Below are 24922 nucleotides of genomic sequence, written 5' to 3' on the forward strand. Positions count from 1 at the left end.
TGTCCTCCATAATATATTAAGTTCCACTTCAAAGATGCAAGGCACTTTTAAGGAACTGTGTTTATCCACAAAAAAGTTTCATTCAATCGTATAGCATATTAAACTGCTGGAAGCCTATTTGGAAGCTGGAATTGTGCCACGGGGGTTACGAGTGTATGTAGATCCTGGAATGTAAGGAAAACCAGATTTTTATGACTAAATGCTCAATACAAAATACAGCATCTAAACTTTTTATAGAACTGCTGATTTCATATTATGTAGAGACACTTAGTGACATTAAAAGTAAACTTTATTCTTGTTTAGAGGCAGTGCAATGCTGTGAACAGCAGGATGAATACAATAGACTGTATGATAAATATATCGAAGAGGTGAAAGCCAGAAAAGTTAAAAAATTTGATAGAGACTTGAGTGACTTTAAGTTTGATAAGGGCTAAACTTGGAAACAAATGAAGAGGGCTGTTAGATTTACCAAGACTGTAAATAAATCAGGCAGAATTAAACATAAACGCAGTACATCTATTTTGAAGTCTACTCACAATTTAGGCTATAGTACAAAATCCATTGCTTTGGAGATGTCGTCAAATGCATTAAGTACCGATACTGATAATGACATGGGTGGCTTAGTTGACACTGAATCACCTAAATATAAAAAAGCAAAGGCCAGAACCAGCCCTTTAGAAGGGGTGGTAGGAAGCTCCGCAAATTAATGAGAGATACAGATGGGGAGAACTTTCAGGAATATGACGATGGAATAAAACAGGAAGATGGACTTATAGTTAATCTAACTGACTATAATTTAACAAGTGAAGAAAGGGCTCTTTTGAGTAAAGGCTTAAACTATGTACCATCACATTTTTTGTCTCAATATGATGTTTGTATGGATATAAAAAACTTTTGTAGAACATTAAACTTGAAATATTTTTTTCATATTAGAAGTGAAATGTCTAATGTTGTGCCTTATTTTAGGGCTAAAAAAGTTCTTTTATACATCCATATCATCCGAGAGTCAAATTGTTTGAAGATAGTGTTACGTGAATTTCATATTAATCAAAGTAACATTTTTATACATCATGGTGACAATTTAACTAAAAAAGAAAAGACTAGCATTGAGACATTTGAAAAATAATAAAGACATAGTGATGCTTAAGGCTGATAAGGGTGGGGCTGCAAGTTCTTTGGTAAACATCTGAATATGTTAATGAAGTTAAAAAGCAGTTAAGTGATGGCAGATTTTATTATAAACTGCCTTTAGATCCGACTGCTGGCTTCAAATGAAAAATTGATGAAATGTTGATGGAATATAACAAAAGAGGTTATATTTCTGAAGCTCTAGTTAAAGAATTAATGGTAGAGAATCCAAAGTCTCAAATGTTTTATGTTTTACCAAAGATACACAAAAATGTGTTTCCCCCACCCAGGAGACCCATAGTATCAGGGATTGGGTCTTTGACTGAACCCATTTCTCTGTATTTGAAAAAACAGTTTAATCAAGATTAAAAGATACTAATGAGATTTTAGAACTTGTAAATGACTTACAGATAATACAAGATTCATATATGTGTACTTTGGATGTACAGTCGTTATACACCAGTATCCCACACCACAGTGGTATTGTGGTATTGAAGCTATTAAATATTGGTTATCAGCAAGGAACATGGTGAACTTTTGTTAGATTTAATGAAACTGGTGTTGAATAACAATGTATTTTATTTTGGCAATGAATGCTATCTACAAGATAAGGGGACAGCAATGAGTACTACATTTGCCCTGGTATATGCTGATCTTTTTATGGAGTATTTAGAATGTAGTTTGATTTATGATGTTAATAACCCGTTTAAGTCTGACTTTGTGATGTGGAGACGCTATCTAGATGATTGCTGGGCTGTTTGGTCCTTCTCTTTGACAGGGTGGAAATTGTTTTTGGAACATCTTAATTTTAATGTGTTTGACATTAACTTTGTGGATAGAAGAGAAACTACATCCATTGATTTTTTAGATGTCCTTGTCACCAAAACTAGCGATGGGACCCGAAACACAGGATTGTATAGGAAACCTTTCACTAGAAATTGCATTTTACAAGCAGATAGTTGTCACCCGAGACACACAATACAGAATTTACCCAAATCTGAAATTATGATGTATCTGTAATAGAGAAGATGATTACCAGACTGAGGTAGACAAAATGGGAAAGAGATTTGTTCAACGGGGCTACAATACACAGCAGATTAGAAAGGAAGAGCAGAAGGTACTTTTATTAAAAAGAGAATTTATACAGCAAGATTTACAGACTGTAGAACTTAAGGTTGAACAATCTAAACCCAGGTTAGTAAGCACACATGGTACTAAACACGAAAAAATTATGTAATATTATAGATAAATATTGGCATATTTTAAAAACAGATGTGTTTTTTGATGAATGTCTCGGTGAACATTGTCATTATAGATACAAACTTGGGAGAAACATTGGTGAATTTTTATCACAGTATAAAAAAATGGATGTCAGTAAAAGTGAGGTTAGTACTATCAGAGGGAGTAATCCCTGTGGTAACTGCATATATTGTAAAGTTATCTTGAAATCTAAGTCATTTACATCCACTAATACTTCAAAGTTTTCGAGATTAGACATTTGATTACATGTCGAAGTGAATAGATAGTCTATATGGCAATATGCCAATGTGGGGCCTTTTATGTGCGACACACCTCACGGTCATTTAAAAAGCAGGATAGCAGTACATTTAAGTGACATTAAATGTAAGCATACAAGGAGTGCCCTTTTTAAACATAAAATGGAACACACATCTGCTAATTTTGTTTTCGTAGGTATTGATTCATTATGGAGGACAGAGTTTTCTCAAGCTGATAAACATATTATTCTAGATAAAAAGGAAAGACTCTGGATGATAAATTTGGGTGCACTTTATAAACCTGGTTTGAACAAACATCTTTAAAAAGTAATGATTTGGATAATGTGTCTTTTCAAAAAAAAGTTTTTTATAAATTCCTTGAAAGTGATTTGCATTAGGTTTGTTAAAGTAATGTATATTCTTTAGGGTGTATATGTATTTATTTTTGTTTCATGATGTTTGTAAAAAAATAGTAGGCGACTTTATATGTTATAGGTTTATGTACCTTTACAAATTTGGGTATATAAATGAATGGATTGCAAGGGACTACACTATTCCACTGAAGATGCCAGGGGGTGAAACTGGTTTGGAGTTTCTTGTTTGCTGTGACTATTTGTCAGTCAGGGGCATTAGCCTGAATAAATATAGCTGGAAAATTGCCTTGTCACTTCTTTTTATTTATTTATTTTTTCTTGTTCTCTCAATACTGTGAATTTGGTTGTGCCAGAGATCTTTTTTGGTGTTTATATATATATATATATATATATATATATATATCTCCCCTTCACAAGATCGAATGAATGGAAGCTCGAATTGCATAACCTCGAGACCAGAATCTCGAACTTCCATTCACTCAAAATTGTGAATGGGAAGTTTAGGGTTAGAAAAAAAAAGAGTTCAGTTACCTTTTTGCAGGGAGTTAGGTCCCCCTGCACCCTTGCAGCTGTCATCTAAGAGTTGCATGACCGTATTATAGTGGAGGACTGGAAAATCTTCCATTCTGTGCTTATGATTTTATGAGATTTCCCTTTCCTTTGCTGTAGTGCAATCTCGGAGTAGGAATATTTAAGTGGGGGGTGCAGGGGGGGGAGAAGCCCCCCTGCAAAAACATTAGAAAGTTGTTTTTTTTTTTTTTTTTTTTTTCCCATTCACAGTTTCGAGTTTCTGCAAACTCGAGATTCTGGCTTTGGGGTTATGAATTTTGAGTTTATAGGAATTCTATCTTGTGAAGGGGAACCATATATATATATATATATATATATATATATATATATATATATATATATATATATGTATGTGTCTGTGTTTGTGTGTGCTTGCGTGCATATGTGAGTGTTTGTGTGATATTTAATGATGTTCTCATATTCATATTTATTTGTGCAGATCTTAGGAAATTGATCCTATCTAGGAGCCAGTCCTAACCCTTACTTGTGTTAGATGGTAATAGTACAGATTATGATTGTGGATGACTCTGCTGTAATCATATTCAGGCAAGTACTACCTTCAAGTTAAGTTTTCATCTGTAGGCAGATTGTATTGGATCTTTTTCCTTCAGACTATTGATCTGTTGGTCCTTTTTCAGCAATTTCCGTACAATCCAAATTAGCATGAATATTAGCTACACTTTGAGTACCACTTTGAAGTAACCTTCCTTTTAAATCACATATTCCAGTTTCATTCATTGAAAACAGGAGCATAGCTTTATGGTTTTCAGCCAGATTAATAGTACCTTCTTATTTTTTGTCTCATAAGGCAGCAGTCCCCAACCACCAGGCCATGGAGCACTTCGTACCGGGCCGTCAGCTAAGTGAATGCCTGTATGAGTGTGTTTATGTGTCTGCATGTGTGAGTGAATGTGTGCATGAAAGCAAAATAATCTGTGTGTGTGTGTTTGTGAGATCGTAAGAGTGAGAGGGATGTGTGAATGAATGCAGGTATGAATGAGGAAGTGACTGTGTGTGTGTGTATGTGTGAGAGCGATGTATAAATGAATGCGTAAGTGGATGTGTGGTGTGTGGGTGTGACAGACAGAGATAGCGATGTATGAATGAATGTGTAAGTGGGTGTGTGGAGTGTGGGTGTGACAGTGAGAGTGATGTATGAATGAATGCAGGTATGAATGAGGATGTGATTGAGTGTGTGTTTGGGAAGAGAGTAAGAATGATGTTTGAGTGAATGCAGGTATGAATGAGGGAGTGACTGTGTGTGACAGATCGGAAAAGAGTGACAGCGATGTGTGTGAGTGAATGCGTGCATGAATGCAAAAGAGACTGCGTGTGTGTGTGGTATGGACGAAAGGTACAAAAACCTCATTCCTGCTGCTGCTGCCAGTGATCACTCTCACTCTTTACTCCCCCCCGTCACACACACTCACACACACACACACACACACACACACACACACACACCATACCTCTCAAGCTCTTAGTAGTGCAAAAAATCTGGACAAAGCCTAACAGAATGGGGGGGACAAATAGGGACAGATTTTAAATATTGGTTTTATAACCATAGAAAGTTGCTAGAATAACATGATTTGTCTTATCATGCATTTTTCTGAAGGACATGAGGTCTGAAATACAAATGTATATCATTATTTAGTGACTTCAGTCCTCAGATCATCCCAGTGATTTGCCAGAAAATCACAAAAGTTATGAGGAACAGACCAAAACTCAGAGGGAAAAAGCTGGACATTCTGTGAAAATCTGTACAGTTGAGAGATATGAATACCTCTCAGCTTTTTACTTAGATCAAGAAATCTGGACAAAGACAAAAATATAAAAATGGCCCAAAATAGGGACCCTTTTAAGTACTGCTCTTACAAACTTCAAAAGTTGACAGAAATACAGGTTTTGCATTAGCATGAATTTTCTGAAGGGTATGAAGTATGAAACTCAACTGCCTGTCATTATTTTTTTACTTCAGCCTCAATGATCTGCCAGTGATTTGCCAGAAAACAACAATTTTATGAGAAAACGACCAAAAATATGAGGAAAAATCTGGACATTTTGTGAAAATCTATACAGTTGAAAGGTATGCTGGACAGAGCCAAATAATAGGGAGAGATTTTAAATATTGCTCTTATAAACATAAAATCAGTAAGGTTGCCATTAGGTTTACTTACCTCTCAACCATAATAGATCAGCGTTATGCTGTTAAGCAGAATGTACACTTTTTTTTGGTAATTATTGCCAACTATCTTTTTATTGTACTTTGGAGCTTTTCTCTCCTGGTCTGGTCTCCTGTTTAAACAAATGTCAAATAAATAAATAAATATCTACTTTATTATGTGTGTTGCAAGTTGGCCAGTCCATGGAAAATTGTCTTGCATCGATACCGATCCTTGATGCAAAAAAGGTTGGAGACCACTGTTATAAGGGATCTAAAGCTATCTTCTAGATATCAGTTATCTCTTCCTCTGTCTCTCTTCCAGGCATAACCAAGGAAAGTGCAATGACTATACTTCCCACCTACACATCATTTTGCTTGCAGTCCTTAGCTATGTGCTATGTTTCTACCTTGGTGAATTTATATATGTGACTGCATCTTCTATATGTTCTGACCTCTCCATCTTAGTTGAGTGGTGTAGCCTCCTCACAATCACTACAAACCAGTCTAATTGCTTGGCTGAAGTAGTTACCAGATCTGTCCCTACCTAGTGTTGAATTATTTCCTATATGTCTTATGCTTCTTTATGGCCTGTTAACTTTCAATTTGACTTTTATTTTAGGATAATTTAATTTTAAGTTAGAAAAATTTGTTGTATGCAAGTTAAAGTCTTCATTCATGAACATTTGATCCTTTTCTTTACTTCTCCTGCCTGAGAATGCCTCTGCGTCTGATGAGGTCACCATTTCAGACGTTGTTTAGTCATTTCCTTTTCTGTGTTTTTAGCTTTCCCATGTTTTTTCTTCTGTCTTGCAACTGGCACTCCATTATTATTATTTACCAAAATGTAATCCTTAATCCCTTTGTTGGTATACTCAGGTATAGGTTAAATATTTTCATGGAGCCACCTTTGCATGTTAATATGAAAGGCTTGGAGAACATGAGGATGTATTTCTGCTTGACATCAGTTCAGGAGGCACTAAGATTCATGACAGTATTTTTTTTTAAGATTCAGCTATACTTTCCATCCTGTAGATTCTTTCAGGGTTCATAGGTGAATTCCAGGATAACTGCCTAGAAGGGCCATAGTAAGCCTAGCCAGTAACCCAAGGTGAGACTCAAACCCTGTATGTTTTGCCTATGAGGCAAAGACTTTAACCATTATGGCAAACCTCGTGTATACCATTTTGTAGCCCTTTACTCAACAGTTCTTGTGACCCTTCCTTTCCAGGTTATTAATCAAAAGTAAGTTTTAGGTAACACTGCAGCGTTATTTGATGGCAGTTGTGGAAAAATGATTCTAATATCATCACTTGACGAGATTACCACATTCTTCTCATAAGATTATGTTGTTAGGCTCCAAAATGACCGTACTCTTGTTAGTCTGGTAGTTTTGACAGTATGGCGTGAAGCCTATTTAATTCTTACCTTTTCCATCATATCTTTCATTATTAGTGCTATTACTTTCTGATTACTCATGACATTGGCTGTATTTCACTATTTCAAGTAGGCAAAATCTACAGTCTGTTTACACCTTAGTCTGGTCTTCTCTTTCACATTTAAATCTCCTGCTGTGGTTATTTCCCAGCAAGTTCCAACAAGTCATCATGAAATACTCTTATTGTCTGCAGAGAGTGCTGCAGAAGCAGAGGGATAAACCTCTGACTGTGGCCCAGGTGACACATGTTCATTTAGAGGCTTGGTTATTTAACATCACTGACATTGTAGAACAGGATTATCCCTCCTTCAGTAAAGACAAGATAAAGCTGGTGACATACAGCCTCAGTCCATCAGAGGAGGTAGAGCGTTGCAGTGGGCAATTTAGGTGTGAGCTTTCTGTTCATCTAGCCACCATTGATGGTAGTCTTCAATTAGCAAGTGAATAAGGTGTGGGTATTGTTAGTTCCCATGGTGATGCAGGCAGCCACCCCTCCCAATGGTTTACCTCATTACCAAAAAAAAAAAAAAAAAAAAAGAGCTGGCACAGTGGCTGCTTCATTTTTGCCACTGGCTATCCTCTAACCATAGCGCAAGGTTGCAAGCACTTGTCTTTTGGGATATCTGACTGCTAAAGAGATCTGGCATGATGACTGATGTCCACCTCTAGCTTGATCCTAACCAAATTATGAATTCTCTAGCAGTTGTACTTCTCATGAACATCTGAAAATGTTTAAGGGCATCTCACTCCTCTGGTATGCCCTCTGTTCCCATCACACTTCACTTTTAGGTAGATAAGAATAAATGGAGCTTGTATTTTCCATTGGTTATTTTTAGATATCTTACGTCTCACTTATCATTTTTTTTTCTGGGGGAAAGAAAGGAGGGAATGGTACCCCTCGTTATTTATGTTTTTGTCTTTAGGATGGTTTGAGCCTTCTGAGAATGAGAGATAGAGAAACAAACTATGATGAAAACACTTCTGTAAAGGACACCACCTGGAATATGGATGTTGACCCTGTAGGAGTTGCAGACGAAATGCATTTGAAGATCTGAAGTTGTGGTATCAGTGTAGTTGCTGTTTACATTATGTGAAAAACTTTGTAGTAACAGGAAAGCTCAATACTTGGCTTAAGTGGTCTATGTGAAGATAAGTGCAGAGTATCAGAGACTTACACTGAGTCAGGAAGTATTATTAGATGGTGAATGTCCTCACAGTTTTTCTCCTGATTTTTTTTCAGCCCTAATGTCATCCTGGGAGTTACCAATCCATTTTTTATTAAGACGCTGCAACACTGGCCGCATATAATCCGGCTGGGAGAGCCAAAAATGTCAGGTATGTTTCTTCCAGTGCACTATCTTCAGAAGGTTTGTTACCCAATAAAATGGCAGTATTTGTCAGTATTTGGCAATTTTCATTTGGGGGAACAAACATATATAATATGAAGTAACTTTGCTTGAGCTATTAATTTTCATTGATTAACAGATTCTGTTTCTTTTTTTTGATGATGATGACCATTGCAGAGGTACTGTATGGTCGGCAGACACCAAAGTAGACTACTATCTGACATTTATTATAAGATTAGTTTATGCTAACAAGCTTCAGTAAATGTGACTACTTTAGGGCATAAGTGAAGAGGTCATACTCTGACTACTGACTGTGGATGATACACTGTTAGATGCACATATGTCATAGAGGTACTGTCATGCTGAAGGTGGTGAATCCATCCTCAGAACTCATGTATGGTTATTATAACTTGCACCTCAATGCTGTTAGAATATATATTTTAGCACTCTTTGACTCCACTGTCTGTTGATTATCATCTTCTCCCAGCCAGTTAGCCCATTTGTTCCTCATCATCAGTGAGATTCAACCAGGAAGAGCCATCATTCAGATAGCAATCAAGGGGGCCAAGGGTTTTTATTGTAGTCCTGTGTTTCCCCATAGATGCTTAGGTTATGAAGTGAAAGAGAGGTGTAAACTGGGCTGATGCACTGGACATCCCTCATTTCCACAAAAGACAGTATCAACAAGCAGCCTATCTCCCTTCCTTTGAATATGAGAAGTGGTTTTCCCAGTCTCTAGTGGAGATGCCACACTTCCCAAGCAGCTGTAAATTTCCCCTTCCCCTGGGAAATGCGAGTGAAACATTCCCCTCCCTTTCTGCCTGGCTGTTGCAGTGCCTGTCAGCAATTCAAGTCTCCATATAGAGAAAGAGCACATGGATGCCTTACTTCTATCTTAGCAGGTTGGCACTCAGTATATTTATTGTTGATAACCTATTTTCTGATATGTTCTTTCTATCTGAAAAGCTTCAGATACTCTTAAATGAATGTTTACATTTGAAGTTAGACTTGGGTTTTGTGCATCATTTACAACGCTGTATCTTTGTGTATCATTTCTTTATATCAGCAGGAAGAATAGTAACATTACTCCATTTCCATTTTAGGTAGTATTATGGCTTACTTAATTGACATTTAATTTGTGTATCTCATGAGACTTAAATGCACTTTCTCAAGGACGTTTCTCCACAGAGAATTCTTGTTCTCTTTTGATTGTGGGTGATATGTCAGCTTTTGTACCATTCACTGATGACACTGTGACACTGGCATTGGCACTCCTGAATGCTAATCCTCTGTTCTTTGCCACAAAACACAGAACTAGAACACTAATTTCATATGTTTATGTATACTGCTTCACCAATGTGCCTCAGAATTGGTATGGAATGCTCATGATCTTAATGAGACATTTTCCCGTTGTTCTTTTTTAATCTAATGTTATGTTTGCTAAATTGAAAGCTGAATGTTTTTCTCAGGAATTTTTCTTGACACACAAGTGTTAAAGTAAACTGATGGAATTGGTATGCGCATCAGAATGTGTACATTTGCCAACATTCTGTTTGCAGTACGTAATGTGATTGTGATGGACATTTGGTATTGTAAACTGTTATGTGTGATGTTTTGAAAATTCCGAAAAGCTGTCATCTGTTTCCTCATTTAGTATTCAGAAATAATTAATTTGGTGCTGGCTCACTTGTTATATACAGTATGCAGTATTCCACACTTTGCATCATGTTTTCATGCTATTAAAGATAAACCACATCTTCATAAGTTTCTCTGTTAATTTACTGCACCTACAGCCTTTTTGTACCCTTCTCCTCTGTAAAGCTGACACAGAATCAGCCATACGTTTCCTCCACCACCTCAGTTTTTACCATTTTCTCTCTATTTTTAAATTTGTATTGATTGTGAAAACAATACATTAACAATAGTTCTTATTCATATATCTGTATCATGCCATTCAATGTAATAACACTGATATGAGAAATGTTACAATTATATTATAACTTATCAATAAGACTATAAGCAGTATAACTATATGTACTATATACATCAGGTGCTTGTATTTAAGGAAAGGTTAAACATGTTCATGCTTTTTTATAGGGGAGTCAGGATTGCCTCCTTGTTCAAATTTCTTCCAACAATTGCATGAATATAGGCCATTATTTAAAGTTTGACATATTTGTATCCAGTCTCATTTTATTGTTTCAGTTTCTTTAACTACAACTATCTTCAGAAGTTGAAGAAACTGAAAACTGAGAAGGATTACTTTCCTTCCAGTTTTTCCTAATAACCGTTTTTTTCATTTGTTCAAATAACCCATAAAAAGTTGCTCATCATTCAAATAACACGAAATAGTAGCATTGAACAAAACAAATTATTTTATTAGTACTTTGACCATAATGCTTGAGTAAAATAAATTCCTGTGAAAATCTTTCATAAGCAATGTGTTTCCAGTCTGTTTAGCTTAATTTTGCATCTCCAACAGGTTGTTTTAGATTCTTTATTAATTTTGTAATTTTATTAGGTATATAAAGGCTCACTGTAATATTTCCATGTAAATACATTCTATTAATGAGCTATTGTGATATTTTCCTGTTGACCAAAAATAAGAATTTTATCTTTCCTCATATTGTGCTTTGTATTCTGACAAAAAAAAATGAAATTTTAATGCCTAACATTTCAGTTTTCTTATATTCAATAAAAGTTCTATAAAAGTCAGATAATATCAGTATTGATTTACAGTTTTTTACCTTTATACACAAGCTGACTTAAAAATTCTAAAAAAAAAAAAGAAAAAAAAAACATACCATGTTCCATGTTCTAAGTAAAATCCTGTACAGTAAATTTTCTCCTGTGCAAATATTATAATTCCCTGAATATTTACCAATGTATGTGCTTCAAGCCAAAATTCAGCTTGCAATTTGTCTAATGTTTTAAGTTCCAGATTCTGGCTACAATTATGTCATTTTATAAACTCCTTATCCTTCCACTGAATCATTCTAACTTTAATAAGCCCTCTAACAAACATTTTGTTATGCAGAAATGTCAAATTGTTCTAAACCAGTTCTTATAGGTTCATAGGTTGGTACTAGGCTATCAGCCTTAGGGCCTATACAAGCCTAGCCATAACAGTTCCCTGGCTATTTCTTCCCACACTATTTACTTCCCTGGACCCCTGTCTAGCAGGGTGACTGACGTGATCCCCGGGGTGAATTTCCTTTCTCCCATCCAATTGTCAAGGTTCCTTTTGAAGAATGCCAAAGAGGCACTCTGCTTGACATGTATGGGCAATCTATTCCAGAGTCTGGGGAGTCTCTGGGTCAGGAACCTTATCCCTCCAGCATGTTTTGTTTATTGTGATGACAAGGGTTAGATCCCTGGAGCATGTGGCTCTGAGGGATTGGGATTTCTTTAAGTGTAGCATGTCCAACAGCTCTGGGTTTGTCATGGCCTTTTATGTTAAGCAGAGATCGCCTCTGAGTAGACGATATGCGACAGAGTATAGCTGGAGTTTTTTAAGGTGGTCAGCATAGGGGCATCTGCTTTAGGCCTGTGATTCTTTTAGTGAGGTATTTTTGCGACCTTTCCAGTTGTTGCAGATGTCTTGAGAGGTACATACCAAACGGGGCGTTGTATTCTATAATGGGTCTAATGAGGGATGAGTACAGTGGGACAATGACCTCCTTTTTTCTGGATGAAAAGCCCTTAGTGATGAGGTGTGCCACATAGAAAGATTTCCTGACTGTTGTGGCGATGTGGTTATCGAAGGTGAGACCACTGTCCACCTGTGTCCCTAAGTCTTTTATCATGCTTTTGGTGTTTACTGTACTGCCACCTATGTGGTAATTCACAGATACATGTTTTTTCCCAAATGGGATAACTATACATTTCTTGGCATTGAGCTTGAGCCCATGCCTCTGGCATAAGCATCTGTTTCTATAAGGCCCTTTTGTAGAGTATCCACATCATTTGGGGATTCAGTAATGGTTCCCAGTTTGCAGTCATCTGCGAACTTTGTTAGCCAGAATCCCTTAGTGTTGTCCTGTACTTCAGAGGAGTAGATGCCAAACAAGAGCAGTCCCAGAACTGAACCCTGAGATACTCCACTTATCACTTGTCTGGAGCTGGATTTGGAGTTGGCTACTTTTACAGTGTGGGTTCTATCAGTAAACCAGTTAGCAACCCATTGGGCAACGTAGGGATTAATGCCCAGCTTAGTAAGTTTATCTATGATTCCAGAGTGGGGGATGGTGTCAAAGGCCTTGGCAAGGTCTAGATAGGCTGTGTGGACCACCTTACCCTTGTCTATGGCTCTGGAGACTGATTCGAAGAAGTCAATCAGGTTCAGGAGACAAGATCGGCCCTTCACGAACCCAAACTGAGTGGGGTCCAGTGTTTGAAGGTTGTCAATGTCTTTGTTTATAAGTTCCATGATAATACACTCCATGGCCTTGCAGATAAGGCTCGTCAGACTGATGGGATGGTAGTTTCTGGGATCCAAGGTGGATCCCCCCTTGTGGAGTGGGATAACTGTAGCTCTGCGCCACTCAGTGGGCACAAAACCTGAGGTGAGGCTATGATTAAACATGACACTTAGGTGAGGTGCCAGTTCTTTAAATCAATATATCTATATATGTAATTTTTAAAACTGCAGATAACGTAGCACATTTCTTGGTGAATAAAGATATTGGAGACTGTTGTATAATACTAACCACATCTCATTGTCTAATATTTCCAGAAATGAACATGCAATTTTCTTTTTATTCATATTGCATAGTGACATCTCTACGTCCTTCCACATGACTATATACGTTGTAGCTATTAAAATAGCCAACTTTTGTAAAAAAAAATTCTATATCTAGTAGTTTGATACCCCCATTCCATGTTATAATATGATTTTTGTAGGCCATCTTGGGGTTTTGCAGTACCATAAAATGTTTTATAATGTTCTTTTTATATTCTTTAACTGTACATTGTTAGGAATTAAAGCTGATGTTTAAGCAGAGTATAGAAATGTTGAGATAATGACCAATTTTATAAGTTCTGTTCATTCTTTTCAGTTTATTCCAGTAGTTAATTAAAGAATTTATTTCCTCCAAAATTTGATTGTATATTCCAGTTATTGTATCTTCACAATTCATTTTTAGACATGCTCACAAATATTCTATTTCCCAAGATTTCCATTCCTAGATTATATTAATTAAAAATGGAAATGTATTGATTACTATTTAATTGATTTGGTCGTATTGTTATTAAAATGTAAACCTGAAAAGTTAAATTTTTTTTTTACCGAGTCACTTCTTTCAATCAAGGTGTAATGTTAGTAATAGCATAATATCAGCAAATAATACAGTTCTGAATTGTATGTTTCCCTTGTTTTTTTTTTATTCCTGAAATATTTTCATTTTGTCTTATTGCCACTATAAAAAGTTCAATCACTGAAGTAAAATGTAAGAGAGATAAAGGACAGCTTTGTTTGGTACCTCTTTTCAGTTTAATAGTATTTGAAATATATGAGCTGATGTTAACTTGCCATAGTATAACTATAAAATTTGCATTACTAGAATAAACTTCACTGGAATGTCAAATATAATCAATCTTCTTCTTCTTCTTTCGGCTTTTCCCAGTTAGGGGTTGCCACAGTGGATCATCTGTCCACTCATGATTGGCAGTGGAGTTTTACAGTGTCGAGTTGCCAGACTGGCGCCCAACCTTCCACAGAAGGCATACACATGCAAACACTCACACCTAGGGCCAATTTAGAGTGTCCAGTTCATGTACTGCATGTCTTTGGGATGTGGGAGGAAACCGGAGCACCCGGAGGAAACCCACGCAACCACAGGGAGGACATGCAGACTCCACACAGAAGGCACCCCAGCCGAGAATCGAACTGGAGAACCTTTTGCTGTGAGGTGGCAATGCTAACCACTGCACCACCATGGCCGCCCATCCAAATATAATCAATACTTTAAGTAAATAATCCCAGTTAACTGAGTTAAAAGCCTTTTCAATAGCTAGACTGATGAAGGCAGGTTGGATTTTAGTGTGATTGTCAATATCCATTAGGGTTATTATTCTGTTATTATTATCTTGAGTTTGTCATTTTAAATAAAACCTGTTTAATCATTGTTGATTGGCGTATAGGGTTTCAACCTGCATGTAAAAATGGAAACAAATATTTTATAATATATATTTAAAAACAATACTGATCTGTGCATAACACAAATGACATAAGATCCTCTTTTTGTTTTAATATGAAGTAATTAGACAATACTTCCATTTGGAATGCAGAAAATTACTGAGGCAATTTATAGCTTATTCTGAAAATGTCTTTTTATGCTTTCATTTTGTAAAATACTCAGATTTTAAAATGTTAAAATCTGCTAGCAAACTATCCTGGTTTATTATGTCACAATAGTTTGTAAATATATCTCTTCTGTGCCTGTTTTTAGCTTATAATGTTTGAACTCCCAACTGCTTGCATATGGTTAAGTCTTAAAAATAATTTTGGTCTTAGGAAGTTATATATCCCTTTTAGGGTCATTGAGTTATGATGTGAGCACTTGCATTACTCACGAACACAAAAACTTTACTGAAAACTTTACTTAGTGCTTTCATCTATGTACATGCCACAGACTCCAACAGAGTAAAACACTAAACTGCACATGTCCATTATTTAAAAGGTTTCATTAGATTGCATAGCAAAATACATTGCACCAAAACACTTAAAGAAAAATACCCACAAAAAATTACTCATCCAAAATCAAATTCAAAACTGTGCCCTCATTTTTTTAAAAGCATTTAATATTAGCCAAGACACTGAAAATTGTCTGCTTCCAATAATAATTACCATCTGGTATCTCTAATTTCTAATCTGTTAAATTTATCACCACCTCTTTTATCATTTTCTTCATGAACAGCAACAAAATAAAACAAAAACAAATATTTTTAAAACCTCACAATTAATACCATGCTTATATACAACATTATTTTAATTTTTATCTTAACAGTGTATATGGGTTCTGAAATACATTTTGAAACTGTCCTTGTGGTCATGCCTATTTAGAATGCCTGGCAAATGGAACACAATGCAACTATATATATATATATATATATATATATATATATATACACACACACACACACACACACACACACACACACACACACACACACACACACACACAACATTTTTTGACTTACAGGTGTAAGGATATCTTTTGCCAATGAGCTTTTCCTAACTTTTAATAACTATATTTGGCCCTTCATTTATAAATCAACACATTTTACATTCCCCACATTTAAAGGTGCCCTTGGTTTTGTCAGTAAGTTGCAACAATATTTTAAAATTAATCTCATCTTATGTAGATTTCAAAATGTAATTCTTATAAATAAAACATGTTTTTCTACAATAATTAATTCTTGATTAGTTTTGAGAATATTCAAATTCTTCATAATGTTATCCTTGATTATACTGCTATCAGCTGTTATATCTAGGATACATGATGTATCAATATTAACTTTCTTGGAGGAACCTCTAGTAATTTCATCTAGTCTACAGAGTGTACTAGAATCCCCAGTTTCTTCCAGATTTGTTTTAATATAGGTGAATATTTTGTATCCCTATTTTATAAATAAAATCATTTGTTTTCAATATCTTCAAATCATACCCATGTTTCCCGAAGATATGCATGATAAAATTCAACTCATTCCATAATTTATTTTCATCTTTAGTAAGTTATGAGGCTGTAATCATTTGGCCTTTAAGAATATTCTTTTTCATATGTTTGGGATGCACACTATTAAAATATAAATATTTATAGAAACTGATTTTCCAAACACACTACTAGAAAATATTTCTTCTTCTTCCCCATCAATATGAACTGTAATATCAAAAAAAAAATAACATCACCTTTGACAAACTTTAAGAAAGAAGTTATGTTATTCATTTCAATAATAAATTCATATACTTCATCATATATGCCTTTCCAAATAAGCACAATTTGATTGGCAAATCTTTTATAAAATGGCACACCTTTATAGAATGTCAAATTTAATAAAAAATGTTCCTCCCACCATCCTAATACAATATTAGAAAAATAAAGGGCCACAGAATCCCCCATTGCTACTCCTTTGTTTTGCTTAAAATAATCATTAAATACAAAAAAAATATTGTTCCAAACAATATCAATCCGAGTGCAAAACACATTTATATTAATGTTACTTAAATGTGTTTTGTGGGCTAAAAATGTTTTCAACATCTTCAAATCATACCCATGTTTTCCGAAGATATACATGATAAAATTCAACTAATTCCATAACTTATTTTCATCTTTAATAAGTTATGAGGCTGTAATCATTTGGCATTTAGGTATATTCTTTTTCATATGTTTGGGATGCGCACTATTAATATAAAAATATTTATAGAAACTGATTTTCTAAACACACAAGAAATTTTTTCTTCTTCTTCTTCCCCATCAATATGAACTGTAATATCTAAAAAAAGTAACATCACCTATGAAAAACTTTAAAAAAGATGTTATTCAGTTCAATAATAAATTAATTTACTTGATCATATATGTCTTTCTGACTAAACAAAATTTGATTAGCAAACCTTTTATAAGATGCCACATCTTTATAGAATGTCACATTTAATAAAATGTGTTCCTCCCATCATCCTAATACAATATTAGAAAAATAAAGGGCCACAGAAGCCCCCGTTGCTACTCCTTTGTTCTGCTTAAAATAATCATTGTTAAATACAAAAAAATATTGTTCAAAACAATATCAATCAGAGTGCAAAACACACTTATATTAATGTTACTTAAATGTGTTTTGTGGGCTAAAAATGCTCTTATGTACAATTCTTTCATCATTTGGAATACATGCATATAAAAATATTCATCGACAGTGAACATAATTTCATTGCTTTCTATTGAAAACGTGTAAAAACAAAGTTTATCTTAGCAGTCCCAAGAATCTTGTATTGAAAATGTTAACTAAAGGTTGGAACTGCATGTCTGTATACAAAGGAGTATTGTCATCATGAAGTGCCAGCCATGGTGACCTTCTGAGCAGAGTGAGATCCTCTGACAATTCTAAAAAATCACTGATACCTGTATTGTCTGTTGTATTACTATTTGGACTTGAATTGAACATTGTGAATGGGATTACAAGTAATATTTCCACTCTTCATAGTATTATGAGCTTCTTCACTAAACTTATTATTCAGTGGTGAATAAGATTTATCTGCAGCATACACATCTACATCTCTAAATCGTTTTATATTTTTGGGCAATTATAGTACAAAAATGCCTTTCTAACACTATAGAAACTAGATCATAATTACCTCTGAAATTTTAAAATCAGATCCAGACTTAATTTTGTTGTCCACTTTTTAATACCAACCAGTAATTGGCACACTAGAGAAGTATTATGTCTAATTAACAACTTCATGAAATTATAGCCTAGCTCTTTGAAAATCTCTTTCAGTTCAGAAAAAATAGCATTGCATGTCTGAACACCGTTCACACATTTGATAAACCTTAACCACTTAGGTACAATCCTCAGTGCTAAACATTGTTCAAAATATAATTTGTTATAAGCTGAACATTTATTTGAGAGGTAGTGATAAATTTAATAGATTAGAAATTAGAGAAGCTAAATGGCAATTATTATTGGAAGCAGACAAGTTTTTTGACATTAACACTATAGTTCATATTTTTTTTTAAATAAGAGGGAATAAAATTGAATTTGATTTTGGATAAGTTGTTTTTTGTGGGTATTTTCCTTTAAGTGTGTTGGTACAATGTATTTTATGTAGTGATCTAATGAAACTTTTTAAATAATGGGCATGTGCAGTTTATTGTTTTACTGTGATGAAATATGTGGTATATGCATAGATGAAAGCAGTAAGTAAAGTTTATCGTAAAGTTTTTCCTTTTATCAGCAATACATTTACTCGTTTTGGAGTATGATGAGAGTTTTAAATTTTTCTGTGGCTATTGCTCTTTTAAAAGGTAGTATATTTTGCTACTTCTTATTTAGTTATTTAGAATATTAACTAGATACATAATCTTTTCACTTTTTGAACTTCAGATTTTGCTTTGGGCAGTTTGTTTTGCATATCTAGTATTTCCATTGTTTAATTTTATTTATTTTATTTTTACACCACATTATTTTACCAGATGAAAACTCCTTATTGAATCCCAAATCATAATTGCATTGCCAAGTTCCTTAGTATTAATATTTAAAAAAATCTACTGTTTAACTATCCATTTCTGAAACTTTTCTAATTTTATTATGTATGCTAAAAATCCTAATAATTATTGCAAATTTGTTGAAATTAATAGGCAAAGGAAAACTTAACGCATTGTGATTTAGAAGAAGACATAGACATTGTTTTATATATATTTTTTATCTTCGATACCACATCCTGTGAAATAAATATTTTATAAATATTTTGTATATCCTAGACCGAGTGCCAAAAGTGTATGAATAATGTGTGTACAGCAGTAAGTCATCATCTTCTAATTGAAAAATCTCATTATTTAAAAGGTTTCATTAGATTGCATAAAAAAATACATTACACCAAAAAAGAAAAATACCCACAAGACATTACTCATCCAAAATCAAATTCAAATTTGTACCCTTATTTTTTTTTTTTAAAAAAAAGCCTTTTATATTAACTAAGACACTGAAAATTGTCTGCTTCCAATAATAATTACCATTTGGCATCTCTAATTTCCAATCTGTTAAATTTATCACCACCTCTCATATCATTTTCTTCATGAACAGCAACAAAATAAAAAAAAACAAATATTTTTAAAACCTCACAATTAATACCATGCTTATATACAGCATTATTTAAATTTTTATCTTAACAGTGTGTATGGGTTCTGAAATACATTTTGAAACTGTCCTTGTGGTCATGCCTACTTTTAATGCCTGGCAAATGGAACACAATGCAATATATATATATATATATATATATATATATATATATATATATATATATATATATATATTCACTATACAATCTCGAAGTACTGAAATGTCGAATTTCAGTATTTCGAGACTGAATAGTCGAAAACCCACATACACGAAAACCCACAATCACGAATACCACAACCGCGACCATTCACACACACACACACACACACACACACACACACACACACACACACACACAAACATACACCTACCTAACTAAACAAACATAGCAACACACAGAAACACACCTAACCTATCTATAATAAGGGGGGCAAACCACCCTGCAGCCCCCACTTTTATATTCTAACTCTGAGTTCGCACTAAGCACACAAACACACAAAAAACACCACTGCACACACTCACACACACTAAAATCCCTTCCCAATATCCTCAAACACACAACACTTACCTGAAACCCCAGATAAATCCACAAACCGCACCACACTTAACGAATGCGACACTACGATAGAGGCGGATTCAACATTTGTAGATTCGACACTTCTGCATTTGGCATAGTGTAGTTTCGAGTAACTGCAATTTCCACTATTCGGTCTTGACGTACTGAAATTCGAGATTTCAGTATGTCGAGATTGTCTAGTGTATCTATTTATATACATATACATATATATATATATATATATATATATATATATATATATAAACACTTTTTGACTTACAGGTGTAAGGAGATCATTTGCCAATGATCTTTTCCTAACTTTTAATAACTATATTTGGGCCTACATTTATAAATCAACACGTTACATTCCCACACTTATAGGTGCCCTTGGTTGTGTCAGTAAGTTGTAAAGATATTTTAAAATTAACCTTATCTTGTGTAAATTTCAAAATATAATTATTTTAAATGAAACATGTTTTTCTGCAATAATTAATTCTTGATTATTTTTGAGAATATTCCAATTCTTTATAATAGTATCCTTGATTATACTGCTATCAGCTGTTATATCTAGGATACGTGATGTATCAATATTAACTTTCTTGGAGGAACCTCTACCAACTTCATCTAGTCTACCGATTGTACTAGAGTCCCCAGTTTCTTCCAAATTTGTTTTAATGTAGGTGAATATTTTGTATCCCTATTTTATAAATAAAATAATTTAATGTTTACAACATCTTCAAATCATACCCATATTTCCCGAAGATATGCATGATAAAATTTAACTCATTCCTTAATTTTTTTTCATCTTTAATAAGTTACAAGGTTGTAATCATTTGGCCTTTAGGAATATTCTTTTTCATATGTATGGGATGCGCAGTATTAAAATCTAAATATTTATAGAAACTTATTTTCTAAACACACTACTAGAAAATTTTTCTTCTTCTTCTTCATCGATATGAACTGTAATATCTAAAAAAAACATGACCTATGACAAACTTTAAGAAAGATGTGTTATTCAGTTCAATAATAAATTCATATACTTGATCATGAATGCCTTTCCAAATAAACAAAATTTGATTGGCAAACCTTTTATAAAATACCACATCTTTATAGAATGTCAAATTTAATAAAATTTGTTCCTCCCACCATCCTAATACAATATTAGAAAAAAAGGGCCACAGTAGCCCCCATTGCTGCTACTCTGTTCTGCTTAAAATAATCATTATTAAATACAAAAAAATTATTGTTCAAAACAATATCAATCAGAGTGCAAAACACATATATATTAATGTTACTTAAATGTGTTTTGTGGGCTAAAAATGCTCTTAAGTACAATTCTTTCATCATTTGGAATACATGCATATAGAATTATTCATCGACAATGAACATAATTTCATTGCTTTGTATAGAAAACTTATAAAAACAGAGTTTAAGCAACCCCAAGAATCTTGTATTGAAATTTTTAACTAAAGGTTGGAACTACACGGCTGTATACAAGGGAGTATTGTCATGATGAACTGCCAGCCGTGGTGACCTTCTGAGCAGAGTGAGATCCTCTGACAATTGTAAAAAAATCACTGCTACCTGTATTGTCTGTTGTATTACTATTTGGACTTTAATTGCAAGCCTTTGATTTTTAGTGAACTTTATGAATGGGATTATAAGTAATATTTCCACTCTTCATAGTGTTATGAGCTTCTCCACTAAACTTATTCAGTGGTGAATAAGATTTATCTGCAGCATACACATCTACATCTCTAAATCTTTTTATGTTTTCTGACAATTATAGTCCAAAAATGCCTTTCTAACACTATAGAAACTAGATCATAATTACTTCTGAAATTTTAAAATCAGATCCAGACTTAATTTTGTTGTCCAGTTTTTAATACCAACCGATAATTGGCACACTAGACAAGTATTTTGTCTACTTAACAACTTCATCAAATTATATCCTATTTCACTGAAAATCTCTTTCAGTTCAGAAAAAATAGCATTGGATGTCTGAACACCGTTTACACATTTGAAAAGCCTTAACCCCTTAGGTACAACCTTCAGTGCTAAACATTGTTCAAAATATAATTTGTTATAAGCTGAAATTTATTTGAGAGGTAATTATAAATTTAATACATTAGAAATTAGAGAAGCTAAATGGCAATTATTATTGGAAGCAGGCAAGTTTCTTGATATTAACAGTATGGTTCATAATGTTTTTTTTTTAAATAAAAGTTAATAAAACTGAATTTGATTTTGGATAAGTTGTTTTTTTGTGGGTATTTTCCTTTGTGTGTTGGTACAATATACTTTATCAAGTGATCTAATGAAACTTTTTAAATAACGGGCATGTGCAGTTTATTGTTTTACTGTGATGAAATGTGTGTTATGTGCATAGATGAAAGCACTTAAGTAAAGTTTTTCCTTTTGTCATCAATACTTTTACTAATTTTGTATTATGATGAGAGTTTTCAATTTTTCTGTGGGTGTTGCTCTTTTAAAAGGTAGTATATTTTTCTACTTTTTATTTAGTTATTTAGAATATTAATTAGATACATAATCTTTTCACATTTTGAACTTTAGATTTTGCTTTGGTTTTGCTTTGGGCAGTTTGTTTTGCATATCTAGTATTTCCATAGTTTAATCATATTTATTTATTTTTATACCACACTATGATGAAAATTCTTTATTGAATCCCAAATCATAATTCCATTGATATCTAAGTTCCTTAGTATTAATATTTAAAAAAATCTACTTGTTTCATTATCCATTTCTGAAACTCTTCTGATTTTATTATGTTTGCTAAAAATCCTAATAATTATTGCAAATTTGTTGGAATTAACAGGCAAAGGAAAACTTAATGCATTGTGATTTAAAAGAAGACATAGACATTGTTTTATATATATTTTCTATCTTCGACACCGCATCCTGTGAAATAAATATTTTATAAATATTTTCTATATCCTAGACTGAGTGCCAAAAGTGTATGAATAATGTGTGTACAGCAGTAAGTCATCATCTTCTAATTGAAAAATCTCATTCATTTTAACAGGTGTAACCAGTTTTTCAAAGCTTTTGCAGCAGTGGATATTTTTGGGTCTTTATCTGTACAGAGATGTATTTAAAGCAGGTTTGTTTTATATGATTGAATGCTAGAAATAGCAAACGGTCTATTATTTAGCCCAAACAGACAAAACCAGAAAATTTTGAAGGAATGGATCAACGAATTTTTTCCCAGGGAAAAAATTTGCTCATCAAAAAAAAAAAAAGAATGTACAGGCAATATAAAGTGAAGGACTTTGCCCCCACACACACCCCCACCTTAAATATACCAATTCCAAGTTCGCCCCACAGTAAGGAAAACAGCAAAGTCTAGAGAACGGCCCAGCAAATTTTTTCTCTGGGAAAAAATCCGCTGATCCATTCATTCGATATTCTGTGGTTTCATGCATTTGGGTTCGACAAATGAGCATTCACTATTTCTAGCATTTGCTCATGTAATAAGAACCCATTTAAAACCACCCTTAACTATTAATCTTTGTATTATTTGATGCAAACTCAAGACTTTTTTTATATTTTTAGCTTCTGATCTGGTATCCAGTATATATTAACTAGAGTTAGTGTTTTGTTATATTCTACTTTGACCATGGAAAACATACTGTATTTATCCTAAAACTTGAATAGAATATTACGTATAATGATATTTTTTGTAATATTACTACACTCCTCCTTTTACTTTTAAATGACAGCTGAACTAAATTTTATATTGACTGCAAAATTCTTATGCTGTATTTATATTTGTGTATTTAATAATACTACATCCTTTCTGGCTATTGTTACAAACATTAATGTCTAAAGAAATAATTTCTAAATCCATAATGGATGGCAAGTTATATTTAGCACATAATTATAACTCCCTTCTATAATAATTATTACTGTACAATATCCTACCCCTTTTTGTTTATTTTAACATTTTGCAATCATTAACCTCTTCAACCAGCAATTATTATTTAAGGAAAAATGCATAATTAGAAGCACTCTGTAAATTTAACCTAAAACTCTGACAAAAACAGAATCAAATAACTTAGGACTGTTTAATTACATCTAACCTATGCTCCTATTATAATTTAAACCACATTTTGATTATCCTGTTAAAATGTATGTTAATACTATATGAAGCATGATTTTAGCATTTTACTTTGAAATTATATGTGTATATACATATATATATCTGTCTTTCTCAATGTATATATACATATATGCATATATATATATATATATATATATATATATATATATATATATATATATGGATTCACTTCAGAAGCTCGAAATACAGAAATCTCAAATTTCAGTATCTCGAGCCCAAGAAGCCGAATATACATAACCATGAAAATTCAAAACCTCGAATACCGGAGGTTTTGAATTTCACAGTTTTACTACACACACACCATACTCCACACAAATGCACACAATCACTCTACTACATGAAAACAGGGGGGCAAGCCTCCCTGCACCCCCCACACCCCCTACTTAAATATTCTCACTCCGTGGTCGCACTACATACAAACACACACAAAACACCACCACACAAGCTACATTCTCCTCACACACACACATTACAGCAACAAAAGACACTGACATGCCCCTACCCAAACCCCTTAACACACACACACACTTACCTGAATATATGACCACAGGGGAAGTTTAGAAGTGCGGAATTCAAAACATCTGGTATTCGAGGTTTTGAATTTTGCGCTTCTAAACTTTCGCTGTTATATGGATTCGGCTTCTTGGGCTAGAGATACTGAAATTCAAGATTTCAGTATTTCAAGCTTCTGAAGGGAACCCATATATATATATATATATATATATATATATATATATATATATATATATATATGGGTCTATATGACAGCATTGACTTTTTGGAAAGTCGAATGTCATATGGTTGAGACCATATGTTTGACTTTCTGAAAAGTTAAAACTGACAAAGTGACAAAAATCTACATTTTTGCAGGTAGGAAAGCCG

At 33.6% G+C, this 24922-nt stretch overlaps 1 protein-coding gene across 1 annotated transcript in view; it reads left to right on the top strand.

The window, feature by feature from the left end:
- Positions 1–24922, top strand: part of DENND6B (DENN domain containing 6B) — a 1114433-nt gene that overhangs the window by 907683 nt on the left and 181828 nt on the right. Inside the window, exon 12 of the mRNA XM_044088568.1 lies at positions 8408–8502. Coding sequence (XP_043944503.1) covers positions 8408–8502 — 95 coding nt within the window. The remainder of the gene's footprint in view (positions 1–8407; positions 8503–24922) is intronic.

The sequence above is a fragment of the Protopterus annectens genome, chromosome 11.part0 (assembly GCF_019279795.1).
Source record: "Protopterus annectens isolate FY-2018-M chromosome 11.part0, PAN1.0, whole genome shotgun sequence".
NCBI lineage: Eukaryota > Metazoa > Chordata > Ceratodontiformes > Protopteridae > Protopterus > Protopterus annectens.